General features: G+C 41.1%; 1 protein-coding gene and 1 pseudogene across 1 annotated transcript in view; one reads left to right on the top strand and one right to left on the bottom strand.

Moving 5' to 3' along the window:
• Positions 1 to 510: 510 nt before the first annotated feature.
• On the top strand, positions 511 to 8,092 carry LOC141909185 (scavenger receptor class B member 1-like; annotated as a pseudogene).
• Positions 8,093 to 9,248: 1,156 nt separating this feature from the next.
• The window catches only part of LOC141908773 (CCN family member 2-like), a 47,861-nt gene continuing 37,392 nt past the window's right edge, over positions 9,249 to 19,717 (bottom strand). Inside the window, exons 2-5 of the mRNA XM_074798968.1 lie at positions 15,622 to 15,832; positions 12,569 to 12,841; positions 10,819 to 11,024; positions 9,249 to 10,153 (exon numbers count right to left, since the gene is read on the bottom strand). Of these exons, the coding sequence (XP_074655069.1) occupies positions 9,917 to 10,153; positions 10,819 to 11,024; positions 12,569 to 12,841; positions 15,622 to 15,832 (927 nt within the window). The 3' untranslated portion in view covers positions 9,249 to 9,916. The remainder of the gene's footprint in view (positions 10,154 to 10,818; positions 11,025 to 12,568; positions 12,842 to 15,621; positions 15,833 to 19,717) is intronic.

Raw genomic sequence — 19,717 nt, 5'->3', positions numbered from 1 at the left:
TCCTGGACTGAAACCAGCGAATAGAATATCCCTGGACTGACACCAGCGAATAAGTCATCCTGGACGGAAATCAGCGATGAAAGCCCGCACTGAAACCAGGGCAGTAACTTCAAGTAGTTACGAAACCCGGAGATAAAATCCGGTCCAAGAGCAGGTCGAAACGTCGATACGGAGAAAAGGCTCGAAAACAGGCTCGTACGTTTCCTACGTTCGCCATAGGTGACGCCAGTTTTTACTCAGGACATTGCTTTATTACTACTCGACAGGCTAGGCCACCTTCGGTTACCTGAGTTAGTCAACTATAGTCGAACTAAACGAAACCGAATGATTATTCGTTAGTCGAAAAAATACTCCGGAAATAGTTCTAAAATCAAGCGTATTCGGTTATCAGTTCCGACCACTGGTCGACTAGATACGAAAACCGAATTTGACCCTAGGTGCACGGTTAGGCTGTGAGACAGCGATGAGACACTGAGTTCGTTAGTTTGCTCGCGCGAATAGCTCAGAAAGATGGCTCTCGGTGCTTTGGCTAGAGCTGTAATAGTTGTTGTTGTTGGGATTACGTTGTTAGCTTTTGGCATAATTCTGTTCCCCGTGATTCCAGCTGTAATACGCCACGGAATGCATAAGGTAAAACAGACGTGTTTAATACGTGGTTTTTATCGATCTATCGTAGTTCTATGGTGGCTGATAAGGGCCATGAAAATATATTCTGACTTAAAAATAATTTCGTCATAAAAATTATCTTCCATCGAAAAATATTCGTGAGTGAAAATAATTCCGCTATGCAAAATAAATTTCCATCAAAATATGTTCGTAAGCGAAAATAATTTTCTCATGAAAATAATCGCCTTCAAAATATACGCTGAGCAAAAAAAGTTCTGCTATGAAAAATAAATCGCCGTCCTTCAAAATATATTCCGATACTAAAATATGTTTGCAGTGTAAGAAATAATTGTGGGTTTTTTCGCTAGTGCGCGCGTGCGCGCGCGCGCTTGTCGATTGAACTGTCTCACCTGATCTTATTTCATCCATGCTACTAGCCCTAAGTATAGTATCTCTGCGTGCATGAAATACACAGGGCATATCGCTCTCATGTAAAATCAGAGTACTTATTTTTCACACCGAAATTATTTTCACTTGCGAATATTTTTCGATGGAAAATTATTTTCACTCACGAAATATTTTTCACTCACAAAATATTTTTCGATGGAAAATTATTTTTCATGACAAAATTATTTTTTGTCTGGAAATATTTTGATGGCCCTTATCAGCCACCATATAGTTCCGTTTTGTCATCGATTATTGTTAAACAGTTTTTGTCGAATCGAATGCATTTGTTGACGATTTGATGGATGATGTTCTCTTCATTGTCAGGCTATTCCGTTGACTGAAAGATCTGAGGCGGTAAAAATGTGGCAAAATCCTCCTGTGTCGGTTTACATGAATTTCTATGTATTCGGTCTATTGAATGAAAATGAAACCATGGCTGGAGCGAAGCCGAACGTGTTGGAGAAAGGACCCTACGTCTACAGGTGACGTGAATTAATGTGTAGATATGTAATTCATATATCAGATTATTCACAGTAAGAATGAGCTATATAAATGTGTATGATGTGTGTTCCTTTTAAATTCAGGCAGTTGTTATCGAAGACAAATGTGACGTTTAATGATAATTCGACGGTATCCTATAAACAACCGGTTACGTATGTGTTCGTTCCTGAACTGTCAGGCGGGAATGAAAATGATACTTTCACGGCTCTCAATATGGTCTTCGCGGTAACGTTTCCCACTCAATAAATACATAAGAACCTGAATATACGTTTATGTACATATATACACATATTTATGTACACATTATGTACATGTATACACATATATATGTACACAAACGTATACTCAGGTTCTTTGCCACATTTCTATTTCAGACCGTGGCTGATCGATATCAAGGAATATTAGCAAAACTCGGGCCGGTGGGTAGGTTTCTCGTGGAGGGATTTCTGAAACTGGCAGGAGAGAATATGTTTAGAACTTTGACAGTAAAAGATATGATCTGGGGATACGAAGATCCGTTTTTGAAGAAAATCGCCCCGATTATGAAAGCGATCGGCGTCGATATACCCGAAAGGATAGGAATATTTATCGGAGTATGAGAAATCGATTCTGAAATTACAGAAAAAAAAATCAATCCTCGAAGTACAGATAAAATCAATTCTCAAACCACTTAGCCATTTCAAATTGATTTTTGATTCGTAAATATCATTCGAGTGTCTTATTATTCTAGCAAAATGGCTCCGATGATGGCATACATAACATCTATACCGGCGTTAAAGATATCATGAAGTTTAATACACTGGACAGATATAATGGTCAAAGGTGATTAGATTACAAGGTCTAGATAAACAACGAAACAACGGGTTAAACTTAGTTTATTCAAAATGAATGAATGAATGAATGGATGAATGAATGGATGGATGGATGGGTGGGTGGATGGGTGAATGGGTGGATGGGTGGATGGGTGGGTGGATGGATGGATGGATGGATGGGTGGATGGGTAAATGGGCTGATGGGTGGATGGGTGAATGGGTGGATGGGTGGATGGGTGGGTGGGTGGATGGATGGATGGATGGGTGGATGGATGGATGGGTGAATGGGTGGATGGGTGGATGGATGGGTGGATGGGTGGATGGATGGGTGGATGGATGGATGGATGGGTGGATGGGTGAATGGGTGAATGGGTGGATGGTTGGATGGGTGGGTGGGTGGATGGATGGGTAGATGGGTGGATGGGTGAATGGGTGAATGGATGGGTGGATGGATGGATGGATGGGTGGATGGGTGGGTGGATGGATGGATGGATGGGTGAATGGGTGGATGGATGGGTGGATGGATGGATGGATGGGTGGATGGGTGAATGGGTGAATGGGTGAATGGGTGGATGGGTGGATGGGTGGGTGGATGGATGGGTGGATGGGTGGATGGGTGAATGGGTGAATGGATGGGTGGATGGATGGGTGGGTGGATGGGTGGGTGGATGGGTGGATGGATGGATGGGTGAATGGGTGGATGGGTGGATGGGTGGATGGATGGATGGGTGGATGGGTGGATGGGTGAATGGGTGGATGGGTGGATGGATGGGTGGATGGGTGGGTGGATGGATGGATGGATGGGTGGATGGATGGGTGGGTGGATGGGTGGATGGGTGGGTGGATGAATGGATGGATGGATGGATGGGTGGATGGGTGGGTGGATGGATGGATGGGTGGATGGTGGATGGATGGATGGGTGGATGGGTGAATGGGTGAATGGGTGGATTGGTGGATGGGTGGGTGGATGGATGGATGGATAGGTGGATGGGTGGATGGGTGAATGGGTGGATGGGTGGATGGATGGGTGGATGGGTGGATGGATGGGTGGATGGATGGATAAACAACGAAACAACGGGTTAAACTTAGTTTATTCAAAATGAATGAATGAATGAATGGATGAATGAATGGATGGGTGAATGGGTGGATGGGTGGATGGATGGGTGGATGGGTGGTTGGGTGGGTGGATGGATGGATGGGTGGATGGATGGGTGAATGGGTGGATGGGTGGATGGATGGGTGGATGGGTGGATGGATGGGTGGATGGATGGATGGATGGGTGGATGGGTGAATGGGTGAATGGGTGGGTGGGTGGATGGGTGGATGGATGGGTGGATGGGTGGATGGGTGAATGGGTGAATGGATGGGTGGATGGATGGATGGATGGATGGGTGGATGGGTGGGTGGATGGATGGATGGGTGAATGGGTGGATGGATGGGTGGATGGATGGATGGATGGATGGGTGGATGGGTGAATGGGTGAATGGGTGGATGGGTGGATGGGTGGATGGGTGGGTGGATGGATGGGTGGATGGGTGAATGGGTGAATGGGTGAATGGATGGGTGGATGGATGGATGGATGGGTGGATGGGTGGGTGGATGGATGGATGGATGGATGGGTGAATGGGTGGATGGGTGGATGGGTGGATGGATGGATGGATTGATGGGTGGATGGGTGAATGGGTGGATGGGTGGATGGATGGGTCGATTGGTGGTTGGGTGGGTGGATGGATGGATGGATGGGTGGATGGATGGATGGGTGGATGGGTGGATGGGTGGGTGGATGAATGGATGGATGGATAGGTGGATGGGTGGGTGGATGGATGGATGGGTGGATGGTGGATGGATGGGTGGATGGGTGAATGGGTGGATTGGTGGATGGGTGGGTGGATGGATGGATTGGTGGATGGGTGGATGGGTGAATGGGTGGATGGGTGGATGGATGGGTGGATGGGTGGATGGGTGGATGGATGGGTGGATGGATGGATGGGTGGATGGGTGAATGGGTGAATGGGTGGAAGGATGGATGGGTGGATGGATGGATGGATGGATGGGTGGATGGGTGAATGGGTGAATGGGTAGATGGATGGATGGGTGGATGGATGGATGGATGGATGGATGGGTGGGTGGATGGGTGGATGGGTGGATGGGTGGATGGATGAATGAATGCTTTATTCTCTCTAATTACAAATAGTTAATATACACACATGAATACAATTCGAGAAAAGGACATCTCAAAAATTTAGTTCAAAATATCAGAATCCAGTCAAGAATTCGGCGGGAGTTTGTATTGTAATTCTTCATCCAATATACTGGACCTGGTTCCAGAGAGTTGTGAGTAAGAGTTAACTCTGAGTTAAAGTCAATTCATCTTCAACGAATTAACTCAAGAGTCAAATCTTTAACTCGGAACTGTGGAACTGGACCCTTGTATTCAATTTTTAGATTGATTTCGCAGTTTGCATCTGTTTCAGAGAGTTGTCTTTTTGGAGGACACCTCAATGTAACCGAATACAAGGGTCAACAGGTCTTAGAAGAATTTTGTCGTGCTTTTTTCGGAATATAACTAATTCGAACAATTTTATGTTCACATTTGAACAAATTTTGACGATACTATGATACGCAGTAGATAGGATAAACGAGTGATGTCAATTGCTTCTTTACTTGTGCTTCTTTACTTGTGTTACGATCATTTATTTCTATAATCAATTAATTATCTCTCTATTTCACCAGATGGAACGATGTGGCATCCATTTATCGATGAATCGGAAACACTTTATATTTTCAATTCGGGAGTTTGCAGGTATAAGATTGAATTATCGCGATATATAATTGTTACTTTTAGGTCTACAGCTTTCCTTAATTTGCACCTATCTATTTGTTGCGTTCTACCAATCTATTTGTTGCGTTCTTGTATTTCACATATACCCAATAGCATCATGCCATGGACGTTCCATTCAAATGGCTCATTTGAGAGGCGCAGTGGCCGAGTGGTTTAAGCAGCCGGTCACTGTCAGGTCAATCCAGGGTTTATGTCTCGTCAAACCTTCAAATGATTACTCCAAGGTCAAACCCTGGTGGCGGCAAAGTTCCTTGGTCGAAGGTTCTTTCTGGTCTCCCCCATAGGGGAAAAGAAACATCCAAAACACTTATAATGCCCTGCTGTTGAGGGTGTAAAAATGGTCTATTTTTACTGTTTTCTTTTTTAACTTATTTTTCCGTAATTACAAATGGTCAGTTTTTGAATGACTAGCAGGCTAACCACAAGACGCAAATGTTTTGCTATCGGATCATGTTATCGATAAAGATTCGAATTTTAGGTCGTTCTATATGAAATTCGACAGCCGAGTCAAATTGAAGGGGGTCGACTTATTGAGATTTGTTCAACCAGCTAGCGTTTAATCCGGACAATTTAGGATTTTGTATGCCCGACAACGACCATTGTCTTGACTCAGGAGTGTTGAATGTCAGCCAATGTAGACAAGGTAATCATAACTCGACAAAAAACACATTTTCAAATGTCTAAAGGCGTTTTTTATTTTAGCAACTCACGTACGTCCCGTCAAATTTTTCATCTATCTAACCAATCCGCCATATTCGAGTAAGCAACTCAGTACTCAAGTTTACCGAGTTGCTTAGATATAACGCCATAAACCACTCAATGTTGGCATCGACCTAAATGTTAAACTCCGCCCTACGGTGTGGCGAGCTATGATCCTACCACCATACTATTCGCTGTTTTAAGATTTAAAATTCTGAAGACAAAAAAAGAAATCAACGAGTAGTAGACTAATTCCGTTTTATATATTTGTCTTATACGAGCATGGTTTACTAATTCGTAGGCGCTCCGGTGTTTATGTCAGAACCACATTTTTACAACGCCGCACCTCAGTACATCGACGCTATCGATGGTATCCACCCGAATAAGGAGAACCATTCTACTAGAATCGACGTCGAGCCAGTAAGTACACGGATTCCAATATTGAAGAAAACTAACCCTACATTTTAGCCTCATTCTTTTTGATGAAAATCTTTCAGTATACAGGGGTAGGAATGTCTGCCGAGATGAAATTCCAAATCAATATCTATTATAAGAACTACAAAGGCATCGAGTAAGTTTCAGTTTAAGCAGAGTTTTTTATATTTCAGTTGTCAATCTATACGCTGTCAAGGGAAACTTGGCACAACTGTGGAAATATCCCGATTTACAAACGCAAACAACAGAATTGGAATCCAAAAGTTTATTACGTTATTTAAAAGTATAACTAAAGATATAATTACGACACCCCAGCTGTTACAAATCTGTGCCGAGAGCGATGTGGTCGCGCCACCGCCTGCCTGGAAAGAGAGCGAGTCCCACTCGCCGTCGCCTTATATACCGGGCTGACAATAGAAGTAGATCGACTGTGCATTCTTTTCATGACATACGCAGCGAGGACGAGGATAGCATTGCGGTATGATTGTACACGTATTCATGGTGACAATATTTCATTTGCATATTTACAGCGCGATGAAGAATCTACGACCTACATACTATCCATTGGCCTGGTTCGAAGCAGTTAGTTTTTCTAGTAATTTCTACATCACGACACAAGCTTACTCGTTTCTAGTGTCAAATATTCAGACGAAAATGAAAAGAACAAAGCTAACTTGAAAGTATATTGACGTCATAAAAAAGAATCACGATATCAATTATATTCACGTGTAATATCGAGGATCAATTAAGTTATTTTAGATTTGAATCGAATTGACCGGCAACCAGTCTAACCCCGATATATTGATGACGCAGCACACATTCTTTCAAATCAAAATTTATTAAAAATGAAATAAAGAGTTATCAGATAAATACAATTATAATTATAATTACAAAATTAATGTCAAAATTAATAATTGAAATTGTCATTTTGATACGCCAATGTTAATAACGCAGTGCACATCGACTCACACAGAACCCCTCATATAACGCATACTATAGGTATCAATTTATTATACATTGTTGAACTGTTTTTATGGCATCAAAAAAACTGTATCTCAAACCATCCAACATTTTCATCTTAATTCAAATTTCAATTCGATTCGAATTTTGTATTTTCTTTCCACAGAGTGCTTCGTTGACAGATTCTTTAGCCGGCAAAATGCGGAATCAGCTGGTTTTACCGTTAGCCATCGGGTTCTGGGTGAAAATCTGTATGATATGTATTGGATTCGTAGTAACTGCGATTGGAATTATCTACGGTTACAAACACAAAGACGTGTTGTGTCGGGTAAGTGATAATGGAAAATTTCCGTTTGTGGACCACTTATGTTGTTGAAGAGACCATCCCCAGTTACCAGGCGCCATTTGAGGCGGTCCCGTGGGTCCCGTATAATTGTTGGGCAGAATCTACACTAGGGTCTTTGTGCGATTGATTGTCCTCCATCCCCCATATGCCACGAAAGTCGAAGTCATGTATCGTGAGAAGGGTGACAATTTATATTATCTGATGGGGTTTATTTCGTTTTTGTCGCAATAATAAGGACATAGTAACAGTTTAAAAAAGAAACGTCACTTTTAGGAAGAAATTGGTTATTTTGTGTCATTGGCTGTAATACAGGCTGTAATACATATTTACAGATACGATGTAAGTTATTGTATATTACAGGATAAGCCATCCGATAATGAAAATCTGGTTATCAATGAAATCTACGTTAGTACCGATGAAACTCCAGTAACGCCGGCCGAGTAGATGGAACGACCTTTCAGACCTCGTAGCCAGGGTGTCGAAAAGCGACGTGACGCCTACCGACGCAACACTGAGAGCGACCTCGATCGCAAAGCTTATGTCGATAAGCGAAGCAGGCTTAAGTTAAGCAATTGGATCTGTTGTAACTGTGGAAGTTGATAGCCATATCACCACCGGGCCCGCGCCCGGTCACGCGTTGAAATCACATATCATTTCGCTTCAAAATAGGCCCCCTGTACCCTGCAATGCCTCAAAAAATCCAGAACACGAACTCGTCAATTCGCCAAATCATCAATTCGTCAATATTATACTTCACGAACCTGACGTAAAAGTGTCCTTTTTCTTTGTAAAAATGGGCTTTTTGTCAGCTAAAGCCAATCTACCAAGTGATGCATAATAAATTTCGAAATGTTTGTGACCTATTACTTTCTATTGGTGCCCTCCCTCTTACATTCTATGTGCCTAATCATTATTATTCTGAATTCTGAACAGCCCCTATTCAAATGCCGGGCTGGGCCCTATTTGTCAATACCCTTTTGCACTGTTTCTTTTCTTATAAAGTCGGCAAAGACCTTTAGACGAGCCTTACATGCAGACCTACATCTATAAGCCTTTAAGCTTGAATTTTGTAATGTACCCTTTTTATATTTTATGTTGGGAGGCAAAGGCTTTTGACCGGAGATATTTTCGAGGGCCAATTGAAATCCTAAACGGTACGACGTGCCCCAGTAGCTATCCCATAGATCCGCACTTGTACTACGAATGAGAATCATACTATGGCGATCGAGGAGCTGCTAGGTGCGCTACTAGTTTCTTGTGCATATCAATGAAAACCTCAACACTTTCTTTCTACGAAATTTCATTGAAACAATAAATATGTTAATGTTGCGATCACAATTTGTAGTTTTATTTTGTTTTCTAATATCCACTAGATGGCGTGTCACTCGTTCGTCGAGGAGGCAGTGATTGAACAAAGGTGGCGCGCATTGCAACAACCGGTTCACCGATTCGTTCTTGATCTAAGGGGAGGGGAATCAAGGTGTTTGGGGAGGAAGGGAGGAGGGGATGAGAAGGGGTCGAGACCCGAAACAACAGATGATATCGATATCTTATGATAGAGGAAATAATGTTTATTTTAAAATTCACAGATACAGACAGGACTTATATTATATCATACATTACAATCTCCTACAACAATTTCTTTCAAATTATGAATTCAAATGTCATTACTTTACATTGTATTCATCTGTACACGATTTGAGTAAGACTGAGCTACAATTTACTACACCTCATACATCACATTGTACTTAACTACACTTTACTCAACTACATCGGGATTTTACAAGGTGTATTACAAACTACACTGTGTGATGTAACAATGAAGATAATTCTACAATACAATAACTACTAAATGTGTGGTACGACACAAGTTACGGATAAATGATAATAATATTAATGATAATAAAGATAATGATATTGATAATTATATAAAATAATGATAATTCTAATATAATCATAATAACAATAATAACCATCTACAATGCATTCATTTCATATCAAAGCGGTCATATTTGGTCGCGTGAGATTTTGACTGATTTTTGGCGAGATGATATGAGATTGCAGAGCAAGTTCCTCACGTGATAAAAAAATGGCCACCATTTTGAAAATGTTGAATTTCGTGTCCAAACATCGACGTTTTGATTGCACTATCTACAGAGACGAACAGTTCCCAATTACACAAAACACAAACATAATGCTGACGATTCGGTTGTACTATTTACAAAGACGAACAGTTCTATCAATTACACAGAGCTGAAACGATCATTATTAACAATCTTTATGACATTTACAGTTTTTAATCCACATGAAATCTTTCATCTCCTTGCGGCCGTGTTTGCATATAAACGGTATCGCTTTTGTTTTCGTCTGGTGCGGTTTGCAGCACTTATTTTTCTTGCAGGCACTACAGAATTTTGGACGGTATTGACGTTTGCTGACGCAGTCTTTATAACTCAATTCGATGGGAGTTTTCGGTCGAATTGTCGGAGTACAGCGACCGCCATCCTGCACAACAGAGTAAATAACAAGTAACTTGAACATTCATTGACGCCTTGAAAATAACACACATCGACAATAAATACTGTAATATAGATTATAGAATATCAAGGATCAATAAAGCTATTTTAGATATGAATATATCGATGTTGGAAATGACCGGCAACCAGTCTAGCCCTGATATATTGATGATGTGAATGAATATATCGATGTTGGAAATGACCGGCAACCAGTCTAGCCCTGATATATTGATGATGTGAATGAATATATCGATGTTGGAAATGACCGGCAACCAGTCTAGCCCTGATATATTGATGATGTGAATGAATATATCGATGTTGGAAATGACCGGCAACCAGTCTAGCCCTGATATATTGATGATGTGAATGAATATATCGATGTTGGAAATGACCGGCAACCAGTCTACCCCTGATATATTGATGATGTGAATAATATACTATTGTTGCCCCCTGGTGGTCTACTAAGGCATTACAATGCGTAGCATACGAAATAACTATATGGATTTGGTCATTTTGATTAATTTTCGCACAACTGTACTGTCGGAATTTAACATTATCAGTTCCTGGTCGGGCAAAACATTTATATCCTATTCAAGTCCTGATTAGCGTATCTAACTCATTATTACCATATTCATTATTTCATCGATTACTTACGAATTTGCCGTTGATGAGATCACATGGTCGGATTTGGCAGAATCTGATTTGTTGTTTGGATTTACATTCGGCGTTGTCATTGGTTACGCGAATCGATAAACCCATGCCGCATGTCACTGAGCATGCGCTCCACGCACTTGTCGTTCTCAAACAAGGTGCTTTAGGCATTATGGGCATTATCGAGTTACTTCCGGTATCTGGATATTCTAGAAAAAAAAGATCTTGAATTAATTATAAGAAACGGCAGCAAGAGGTTGCCAAAATTAAGATCTTTCAACCAATATATAGTAAATCAGTTCAATGCAGCACTTTCCCTCCATGTACCATGGATATGGAGTGAAAATAAATTCGTATTCGTATTCGTTATTACGATCTTAACTATTGCTAATTACAGAAACTTAAACGTTCAGCAAAATTCCAATAGATGGCGAACATGTCACTCCCTTTGTATTTTTTGCTTTTTGGTACCAAGTCAGTGTTGAATAGAGAATAACCACCGCAGTCTCCAAGGTTCGAACCCCGCATATTGGCACTAATTCAGAGTGCTAGGATAGACAGTTTGTCCCAGGTTCGAACGCGGCTCTAGTTCATTAGAAAATAGTCGTTACGTATGTAAAATTCTCCAATAGCAATAAATCACCCGGGTTCAAACTTGTGACCTCTTGTATCTCGTGCCGAGAGGAGTCGTCTGGGAACCTCTTACACTCAACATGCTGAAGATCAGTAAAATTCAACACTTCACCATTTTGACTAACAATGAACTGTTAAGTTACGAAGATAAACAGCTACTAAACCTTTCGATGTTGTTCTCGTTTTAGATCGTCTTTTGAAACGGGATTAAAGTAAATCCGGTGATTAATTTTGCCATTAAAAGATTTGATTAAAAAAAATACAGAAGATTGATAGTTTCTCAGAACGAGGCTTATCGCCTTCCATACATCACTATAGTAACTTTCATCTTTTATTTACGAACTAGAAAATACTCCTCTCTCTCTCACTCTCTAATGTACACGGTTTATCACACGACTAAAAGGTGGATTAGATCCTCAGCGAGAGTAACCCCTATTCTGCCACTAGTTGCGACAGGTGTATCAAATTGGCCAAAAGCGCAAAGATCAATTTCAAAAAACAATTTCCCGAAATGGGATTAGGTTTTCGTCCGGTTTAATCAGAATCCGGGAGTAAGGTTTCCGTTTGGATTTAGAGAGAATTCATTAGCGAGTGAGGAAAAATAGATTGATAAGGATTTATTTGCTAAAACAGGAAATAGTCTTGTATTTCGTTCGACCGGAGTCCCTTGTGGAATTTGTTGATGAAGTCTTGTGGTTTTAGTTGATGAAGTCATGTGGTTTTTAATGATGAAGTTTTACGGTTTTTGTTGATGAAATCTTGTGGTTTTAGTTGATCAAGTCTTTCGGTTTTTGTTGACGACGAAGTCTGTGCTATTTGTTAATGAAGTCTTGTGATTTTAGTTGATGAAGTTTTGCAGATTTTGTTAATAAAGTTTCGTGGTTTCCGTTGATGAAATCTTGTGATTTTTGCTGATGAGGTCTTGAGGTTTTTGTTATATATATATATATATATATATATATATATATATATATATATATATATATATATATATATATATATATATATATATATATATATATATATATATATATATATATATATATATATATATATACGGACCAATTCAAAACAACGCGATTGACGACTTACGATTAACGATATGCAATATGCAACTTACTCTGTTTCGGTTTATTCGAACTGTGAGTTTTCAAACCGAGTGGCATATCAGCGAGCAGACGATCACAAACCCATTCTTTACAACATTTGTTTTTAATTGAAACCAATCTCGGATTTGCGCATTTCTTCGACGGTTGTTTGTTCTCCTGGGGACACAGCGACACACAACCGTAATGGCCGTTTTGACAGGTGCAAAGTCGTCTGCAGTCCGGTTTGAATTGTTCTCCGTCCTTGTAAATGTCACCGTCAACTAGACACGGTTCTGCCTGTATCGCTGAAATCACAAATCTATAAATAGTAGTCGGACAAAATCAATGATTTCGGCAACAGATATGATTAACAGATACATCGATGTTGAGTTTAATTCTATTAAGATTGTTTTGACGCATACCTTGATAATTAATATATTGAAAATGCTCGATTAAAAATGCCACTAGAGACCAGTGTTTGTGCTCTGGCCTCAGAATAGTAATGTCGCCACGGTTTGCGGAGAGAGAGAGAGAGAGGGAGGGAGAAAGAGGGAGAAAGAGGGAGAAAGAGGGAGGGAGGGAGGGAGGGAGAGGCGCATGGGGTGAAATGAAGCAACCTTAAAACATCAATCAATCTTTATATATCTATTTTCTTATCGACGTTATGAATCGGTCGGACTTTTATGGCCATATTTCATCAATACACGTCAAAACAGTTTCTACATAGCGATGATGGTCAGAGAGATTCCACGCACAGGCCTCTCTCCCATCGATATCTAAAACACGCGGTGACTTCTACTGCCTGAGTGTGCGCACTTAGTTGCATGTAAATATATTTCAATTGATCGTTCGTGCTCTTGACTAGTGCGCAACAGCGGTTTTATATCATGGTAAATTGAACCTTACAAGGAAATATATTTTTCACAAGCTCCAAGGCCTAGGTCTATATACAGTTCTCAGTGAGAATTTGAATCTTGAGTAAATATTGGAGATGAAATAAATTCAAACGAATATGATTCAAACTTATTAAGTCGAACGTAAATGAGAATGTGGAAGGATTAGGTTAAAGTTAACCCGTGACAATAAAAACTGCATTTGTTAAACACCATGACAGTTATGGATAACTTTAATCACTTTTTAGAGCGACTAGTTGCAGTTTTTAGCCGAGTTAAACAGAATTAAACCCGGCGAAAATCGGTGAATTTTCTGTCTTTCTGTTCAAGAAATTGTTGCTCGAAAGAATTCTTTATGAGTGTGTGCAATATAAAGTTGCGATGAAACTAATTACTGGTTAACAATAAAACCCGTAAATGGACTCGTTATTAGTGATTTAGATGCACGCGTGACGTAAGAAGGAGAAATGTGAATCCAGTAAATCGTGAATCATGCATTTAGTTTGATGAATTTCGATGAGTTAATCGAAGCGTTCGATACAATTACGAATAATCGAATTAAACGCTTTGATTAAATCAACAACACAATCGAACGTTTTTTTTAACGGCAATTTAAGTAACGAATCTTTTTATTGCACTGACTCCACGTCTACGAAAATAAATCCAAGTATCGTATTTTTAAACACAGAGTGTTGAAAATGCCCTTTCTGGTTACGAAACCGATTTTTTCTCGCTGAATGCCACAACATTTGGTTTCCGGGAAACGGAATCCAATACCGGTAACAACAGATGGGTAGAGGACGGCGTCGGAACGAGGTTTCGCGGTGAAAGTGTGCCGACTACGAGAGAGGGAAAGACGGAATGAGAGAGAGAGGGAGGGGGCGGGGGCGGGGAGGAGGGAGGTCAGGAGAGTGAAAGGCAGATAAAGAGGTAATGGTGAGAGGAGACAAGGCAGGGGAGGGAGAGTGATGACAACGAGAGGTGTAAAGCGAGAAATGGACTTGTTCTTTTACGACCCGAGCAATAGCAATTGAAACGCGCAGTGACGACGAGCGTCACGTGGTACGTGTCTTTAGTAAACCAATCAGGTAGAAACTGATTCAATTGTGAATAGTAAACGATTTGGAATAATATGTGTTCGGCTCCTCGTCTCTCGCAGCCCGAACAACAGATCAATCACACCACGGATATTTATTGGATATGAAACTATTTAATGATTTGCATTGATTCATTTTATTGATCGATCGATGCCGCGCGTAACGGTTGTTATTGTTGTAACTGTCACCTGTTCAAATAGTCTCTATTGATGACTTATAGAAGAATCTATTTTTAGTATTATCAACAGACGACACGCAGTCGCCGTTCCCGTTGACAGGGATTCAAACCTGATGTCATTGTGGCAACACCGGCCGGATAGATTGATACCGGAATTGATGGACAATGATTGGTTGAACTGATGGGAAAACCATGTAAAAGACCCGACTCTCCCCTAAATACGCTTACCGGACACAATTAGTGAATAATATCCCGTTTTATCAGTAGTTTGGCTTTTAGGAGGCTTTTAGAGGTAGCGAGAATACAGAAATGGTAAATTGGTCATTTTTCAGGATAGAGAGAGAGACAGAGAGAAAAAGGCCGCGGCGCGATGCTTTTAGAAGAATTAACCGTTATTGATTACACGACCTTCTATAATAGAACGCCGTAGATAAACCCGGCTTTAAAATGTCGGTACACCAAACAGTGATGGATCTCAATAGCTTCGATGATGTAAATAGCGACAATGTGTTGAATATAGCTCAAAGACATCGGATACTGAAATTAGTTGTTTTGAAAAGCAAATCCATTGAGTTCCACGTGAGTTTCGATCATAATCATCATAGTCTTTGAGCCGAGGCCGTTTAATAAGAGAGCAGCACATGATAATTACAAACCCAACAATCACTCTGGCCTCAGATTATCAAAGCATGCATGGTAAAGTAGGGCATTTTGCATTACAGTGGCCATCTTGGATTCTAATCAGGTCACGTGAGTCTTGGGGAAATTGCTCAGCACTGACATCAAATCATGTCCAAGTCTCGCGTGATCACATTTTTCGTGACCCAAGATGGCGGCTCTTTGACGTGAAACAGTTGTGCATATTATGTACACAATCCAGCGACTAACTTTGAAAAAATGACTCAGGATTGACTTACCTCTGCAAATACCACTGGGACCTCCACTCCTGGATGTGTCGCATTTAAACGTTTCCCCACACAGCATGTTATTATCGCAGTATTCGCCCTGTTGTCGGGCGCACATGAAACAACAGTTACAGCCATCTTTGATTCGTTTGACCCCAGCTCTGCACGCCTGAGTTGCGTGATCCGGGGCACACTGACACGGAAATGCGCATTTCTTCTCTATCTGAAATATATCAAGGAATACAATTCCTGATTAAAACATCCCTATAAGAAAAAACGGAGATTTCAGTGGCAAGGTTTTACAATCGAGTAAGGACCCTGTTCCACAGTTTAGGGATGAGTTTGACAGATTCAGATTCACGTATGCCGAAATTTGTTTTTAGATCCACAATTTGTGGAACTGGATTCACAACCCGTGGAACTAGATCTGCAACCTTTGAAACTGGATCCAGAACCTGTGAAACTGGATCCATAACCTGTGGAACTGGATCAAGAACGTGTGACAGGGTCCATAACTGTAGAACTGGATCCACAACCTGTGGAACTGGGCCAAGAATGTGTGACTGGGTCCTTAACAGTGGAACTGGATCCACAAACTGTGAAACTGGATTCATATGTCTAGACGTACTGTTATTTGAAAAATTTCAAAATCGGTTTCAAAGAGTGTGAGCATTGAAGGTCGCGTGGAGTTTTAGAGGATAAAGTCCCGGATTGTGTTTTATAAGAAAGTTTGTTTCCATTAGCCGAGATACTGCAACCACGACAGCTTCCCTCTCATCTCTCATCTCTCTTATCTCTCAAGTATCAGTTCATCATCACCACTTAGTTAACCCTGTTTTCTGATTACGTCCTCCTCGCTCGCACTTTCACCAATCATCTCACATATATTCCTACAGACTTCATTAAACAAATCCAATATTTCTTCTTTTTATCTCAAATTTATCGGTTTTTTTCTCTGATATTAAACAGGATTTGTTCGTTATGTCTGATGTATCATTTTTATCTCAAATATATCGTTTCTTACCATCGATATTTCACGTAATGTCTGATACATCATATTTTATAGCAGATATATCGCGTTTTATTGGTATCAAAAAACTCTCCGAACTCATAATAACAGTACTATATGTCTCAGAGTTGTTGTTATTATGTGATAAAAGATAATTGAGCCTCCGTAAAGATTATACTGTAATAGTGTAGTGTCGCCTGTTACTTTATCACCAGGGACTATCTGTCACCAGAGCTGTCACATGTCGCTTTTAGAACACATTCTTTTGAAATATTCCGCGTAGGAATCTTGAAATATCGTGTGCACGAAGATGAAGGAAAATGTGTGGTCTAAATATAAGATCATTCAAAGATACGAAGAATGTCGTACAGTATACGATTAGTTCCACTGGACCGCAGTAAGTTCCACAGTAAGTTCCGCAGTTCTGCAACCAGCTCCACCGTTCAGGACCCAGTTCTACAGTTTTGGGCCAAGTTCCACAGTTTTGGACACAGTTCTACAGTTCTGAACTCGCAGTTCCACATTTGTAGACCCAGTTCCACAGGGAGCCAAAACGACAGTCCCAGGGTCGTATTTAGCAGGGGGAGCTGCCCCAGAAAAATTTTGGAAAAATGCCCTTTTTTCCAAATAATATTGCCATACCCCATTGACTGCCCTTCTCGGGTCTCTCAGCCCCATTGAAATTCAAGTACTAGTAACGGCCCTCGTTCTACCACGTCGGAACCTAGTTCCACAAATCGGAATTGAATTTTACTCTGTTAGGCTAAGTCCTTGGAAATGTAAAACAGAGCCCTGGACTACTGTGGAACTGAATCCATAACTGTGAAACTAGTTCAGAAGTGCAGAACTGGCTCTAGAATCTGATGGCATCGCTACACTCTGCCAAGAACGAACCCCTGCCACATTAGACCGGTTGCGCAGGTACATGCGCAGCTTTGCCGCGCGAAAACTTGCGCCGCCAATCAATTTGCTCAGTGTTTGATTGCTGAAGTAGATTTTGCGGAAGAACTACTAATGGGAAAACCCGGGCTAGCATGAAACGGGATATCTGATTGGCTGATAATGACATCTTCTAAGCTGCGCGTGTAGCTGTGCACTCGGTCTAGTGTGGCAGGGGTTCCTACCGAAGCAATCTCGATGCCATCATGTTCGAATCCCTGCCGGCAGAGGATTGTGAACTGTAGATGTGGGTTCTTGATGATGTCCACAAATAACTGCAGTATATATATATGCACTCTAGTCTGGAAAAATACTATATAATTGAAGATGACAACAGCATGATTGTATTTCTCGGTAAATTAATTGCTTCAGTTTGTGCCACCTCCCGCAGCCACAAGCAGCACTTAATTCCCTTCCACATAGTTAATCAAATCATATTTACCCCCCCCTCCCTATTAATCTACGAGTAGAGTTAATTCAGGATAATACGTGTCCTACGTTATTCCGAGAGAAAATGCATCCGAACGATTTTATCATCACTTATCAATCACAATTAAATGTAGTTTATTGTCGGTGCCTCTGTCGCGTCAATTACTCAATACAGAGACAACGTGTCGCGCACGTCATTTCCGCCGTAACGGTGTCGCTGCGGAAAATGGCCGCAATTATCATCAGAAAACCCGCGGGAAAGAGAGAGAAAGTTAGAGAGAGTTGAGAAAGAGAGAGAGCCCGAGAGACTTCTGCATCATCACTCCACATGAACCACTGGGAAATTATTGTAAAAACACTTATTAATGCACTCAATAATTACCACTGAAATCCGCCTCTGAGCCCCACCCCCTCTCTTTTTCACCTCTCTCGAAACAGCTGCAAGCTTTTGTCGTCCTCAATGCGGCGAACTTGAGTGAGGGAGAGAAAGAGAGATGGAGAGGGGAAAGAGTCAGAGGGGGATAGAAGGAGAGAATAAGAGGATGAGAGGGGAGAGGGGAGGGGGAGAAAAGGAGAGAGGGAAGCTATATCTGAACCAGCAGTCTCGTATCGTTATAAAAAACACAAATGGTTCCAATTTCTACAGTTTCTCTAATTCCTACCAAGTTCCACAGGGTTCTGAGTTGTCTCAAAATGTCGAGGTAAAATTAGTTCATTTTCATTAGTGAAAAAGTGCTTTTTAGTAATGAGTCAAATTTAGGCCAACACAGTCCGGGTGGTGGTGTATACGATATCGCGGTATTCTAATTGGTCAGCTTGTTTAAATGCACTCGCATGAGGAAGGGCGGCGGGAGGAGGTGGGGCGATGTATGCCTTCATTGACAGTAGGAGAACTATAAAGGCTTGTAGCTCATTATATTGTATTTCCTTGTCTCGACTCTCCTGCGAGCGACAAGAAACACCTGTGACATAAACTAAACTAGAAAAATTACTCACCCAACATAAACAACAACAAAAAATAGTCGTAGAACACAATTTTGCTTTTGAACCCGATCGAATTGTATGATGTGTATCCAGGCGGCCGCAGGTGCGCGTTCATCAGAGGACAGGTGCGCGTTCGGGTTTAATTGTATTAATTACTGAAGACTGTTCTTCTCATTTCCCGGAAGGCGAAGATGTATTTTTATTATCACACGACTGTGAGATGTGGAACTGTAGTGGTGTATAGTGTAAGACACGCTTGGGTGAGACCGTCCGTTACTCACAGTCTCCAGATAAGATTAAAGAAACACTCGCTTTCTGCTCCTCTATACTTTACTGTTTGACATCTTTTCGATACTATATGGTAATTTTACACGACTTGATTTGCATAAAACAGCATACTGTGGTTACATCGACGATAGCTACGTGTCCCCCTTGAGTTAAGTGGTTTTGGTGTCTTAGCGAAATTCTGATAAAGGACCTCACAAAGAACGGTCGTAATCAGAGAATGATAGAGATAGAGTCATCACACCTGAATGGTCACCAGTCAACGCTCTTAGCTGGTCACCGATCACTACACCTGACTGGGGACCAGACACTACACGTGACTGGTACCAAGCTATCACACCTGACTGGTCAACAGTCACTTCACCTGACTAGTCATCATCTAGCACACCTGACTGGTCAACAGTCACTACACCTGACTGGTCCCCAGCTAACACACCTGACTGGTCACCAGTCACTACACCT

The sequence above is a fragment of the Tubulanus polymorphus genome, chromosome 7 (assembly GCF_964204645.1).
Source record: "Tubulanus polymorphus chromosome 7, tnTubPoly1.2, whole genome shotgun sequence".
Taxonomy (NCBI): Eukaryota; Metazoa; Nemertea; class Palaeonemertea; order Tubulaniformes; family Tubulanidae; genus Tubulanus; species Tubulanus polymorphus.
Note: the sequence above shows the minus strand (reverse complement) of the source record. Positions and strands in the feature narration are given on the sequence as shown.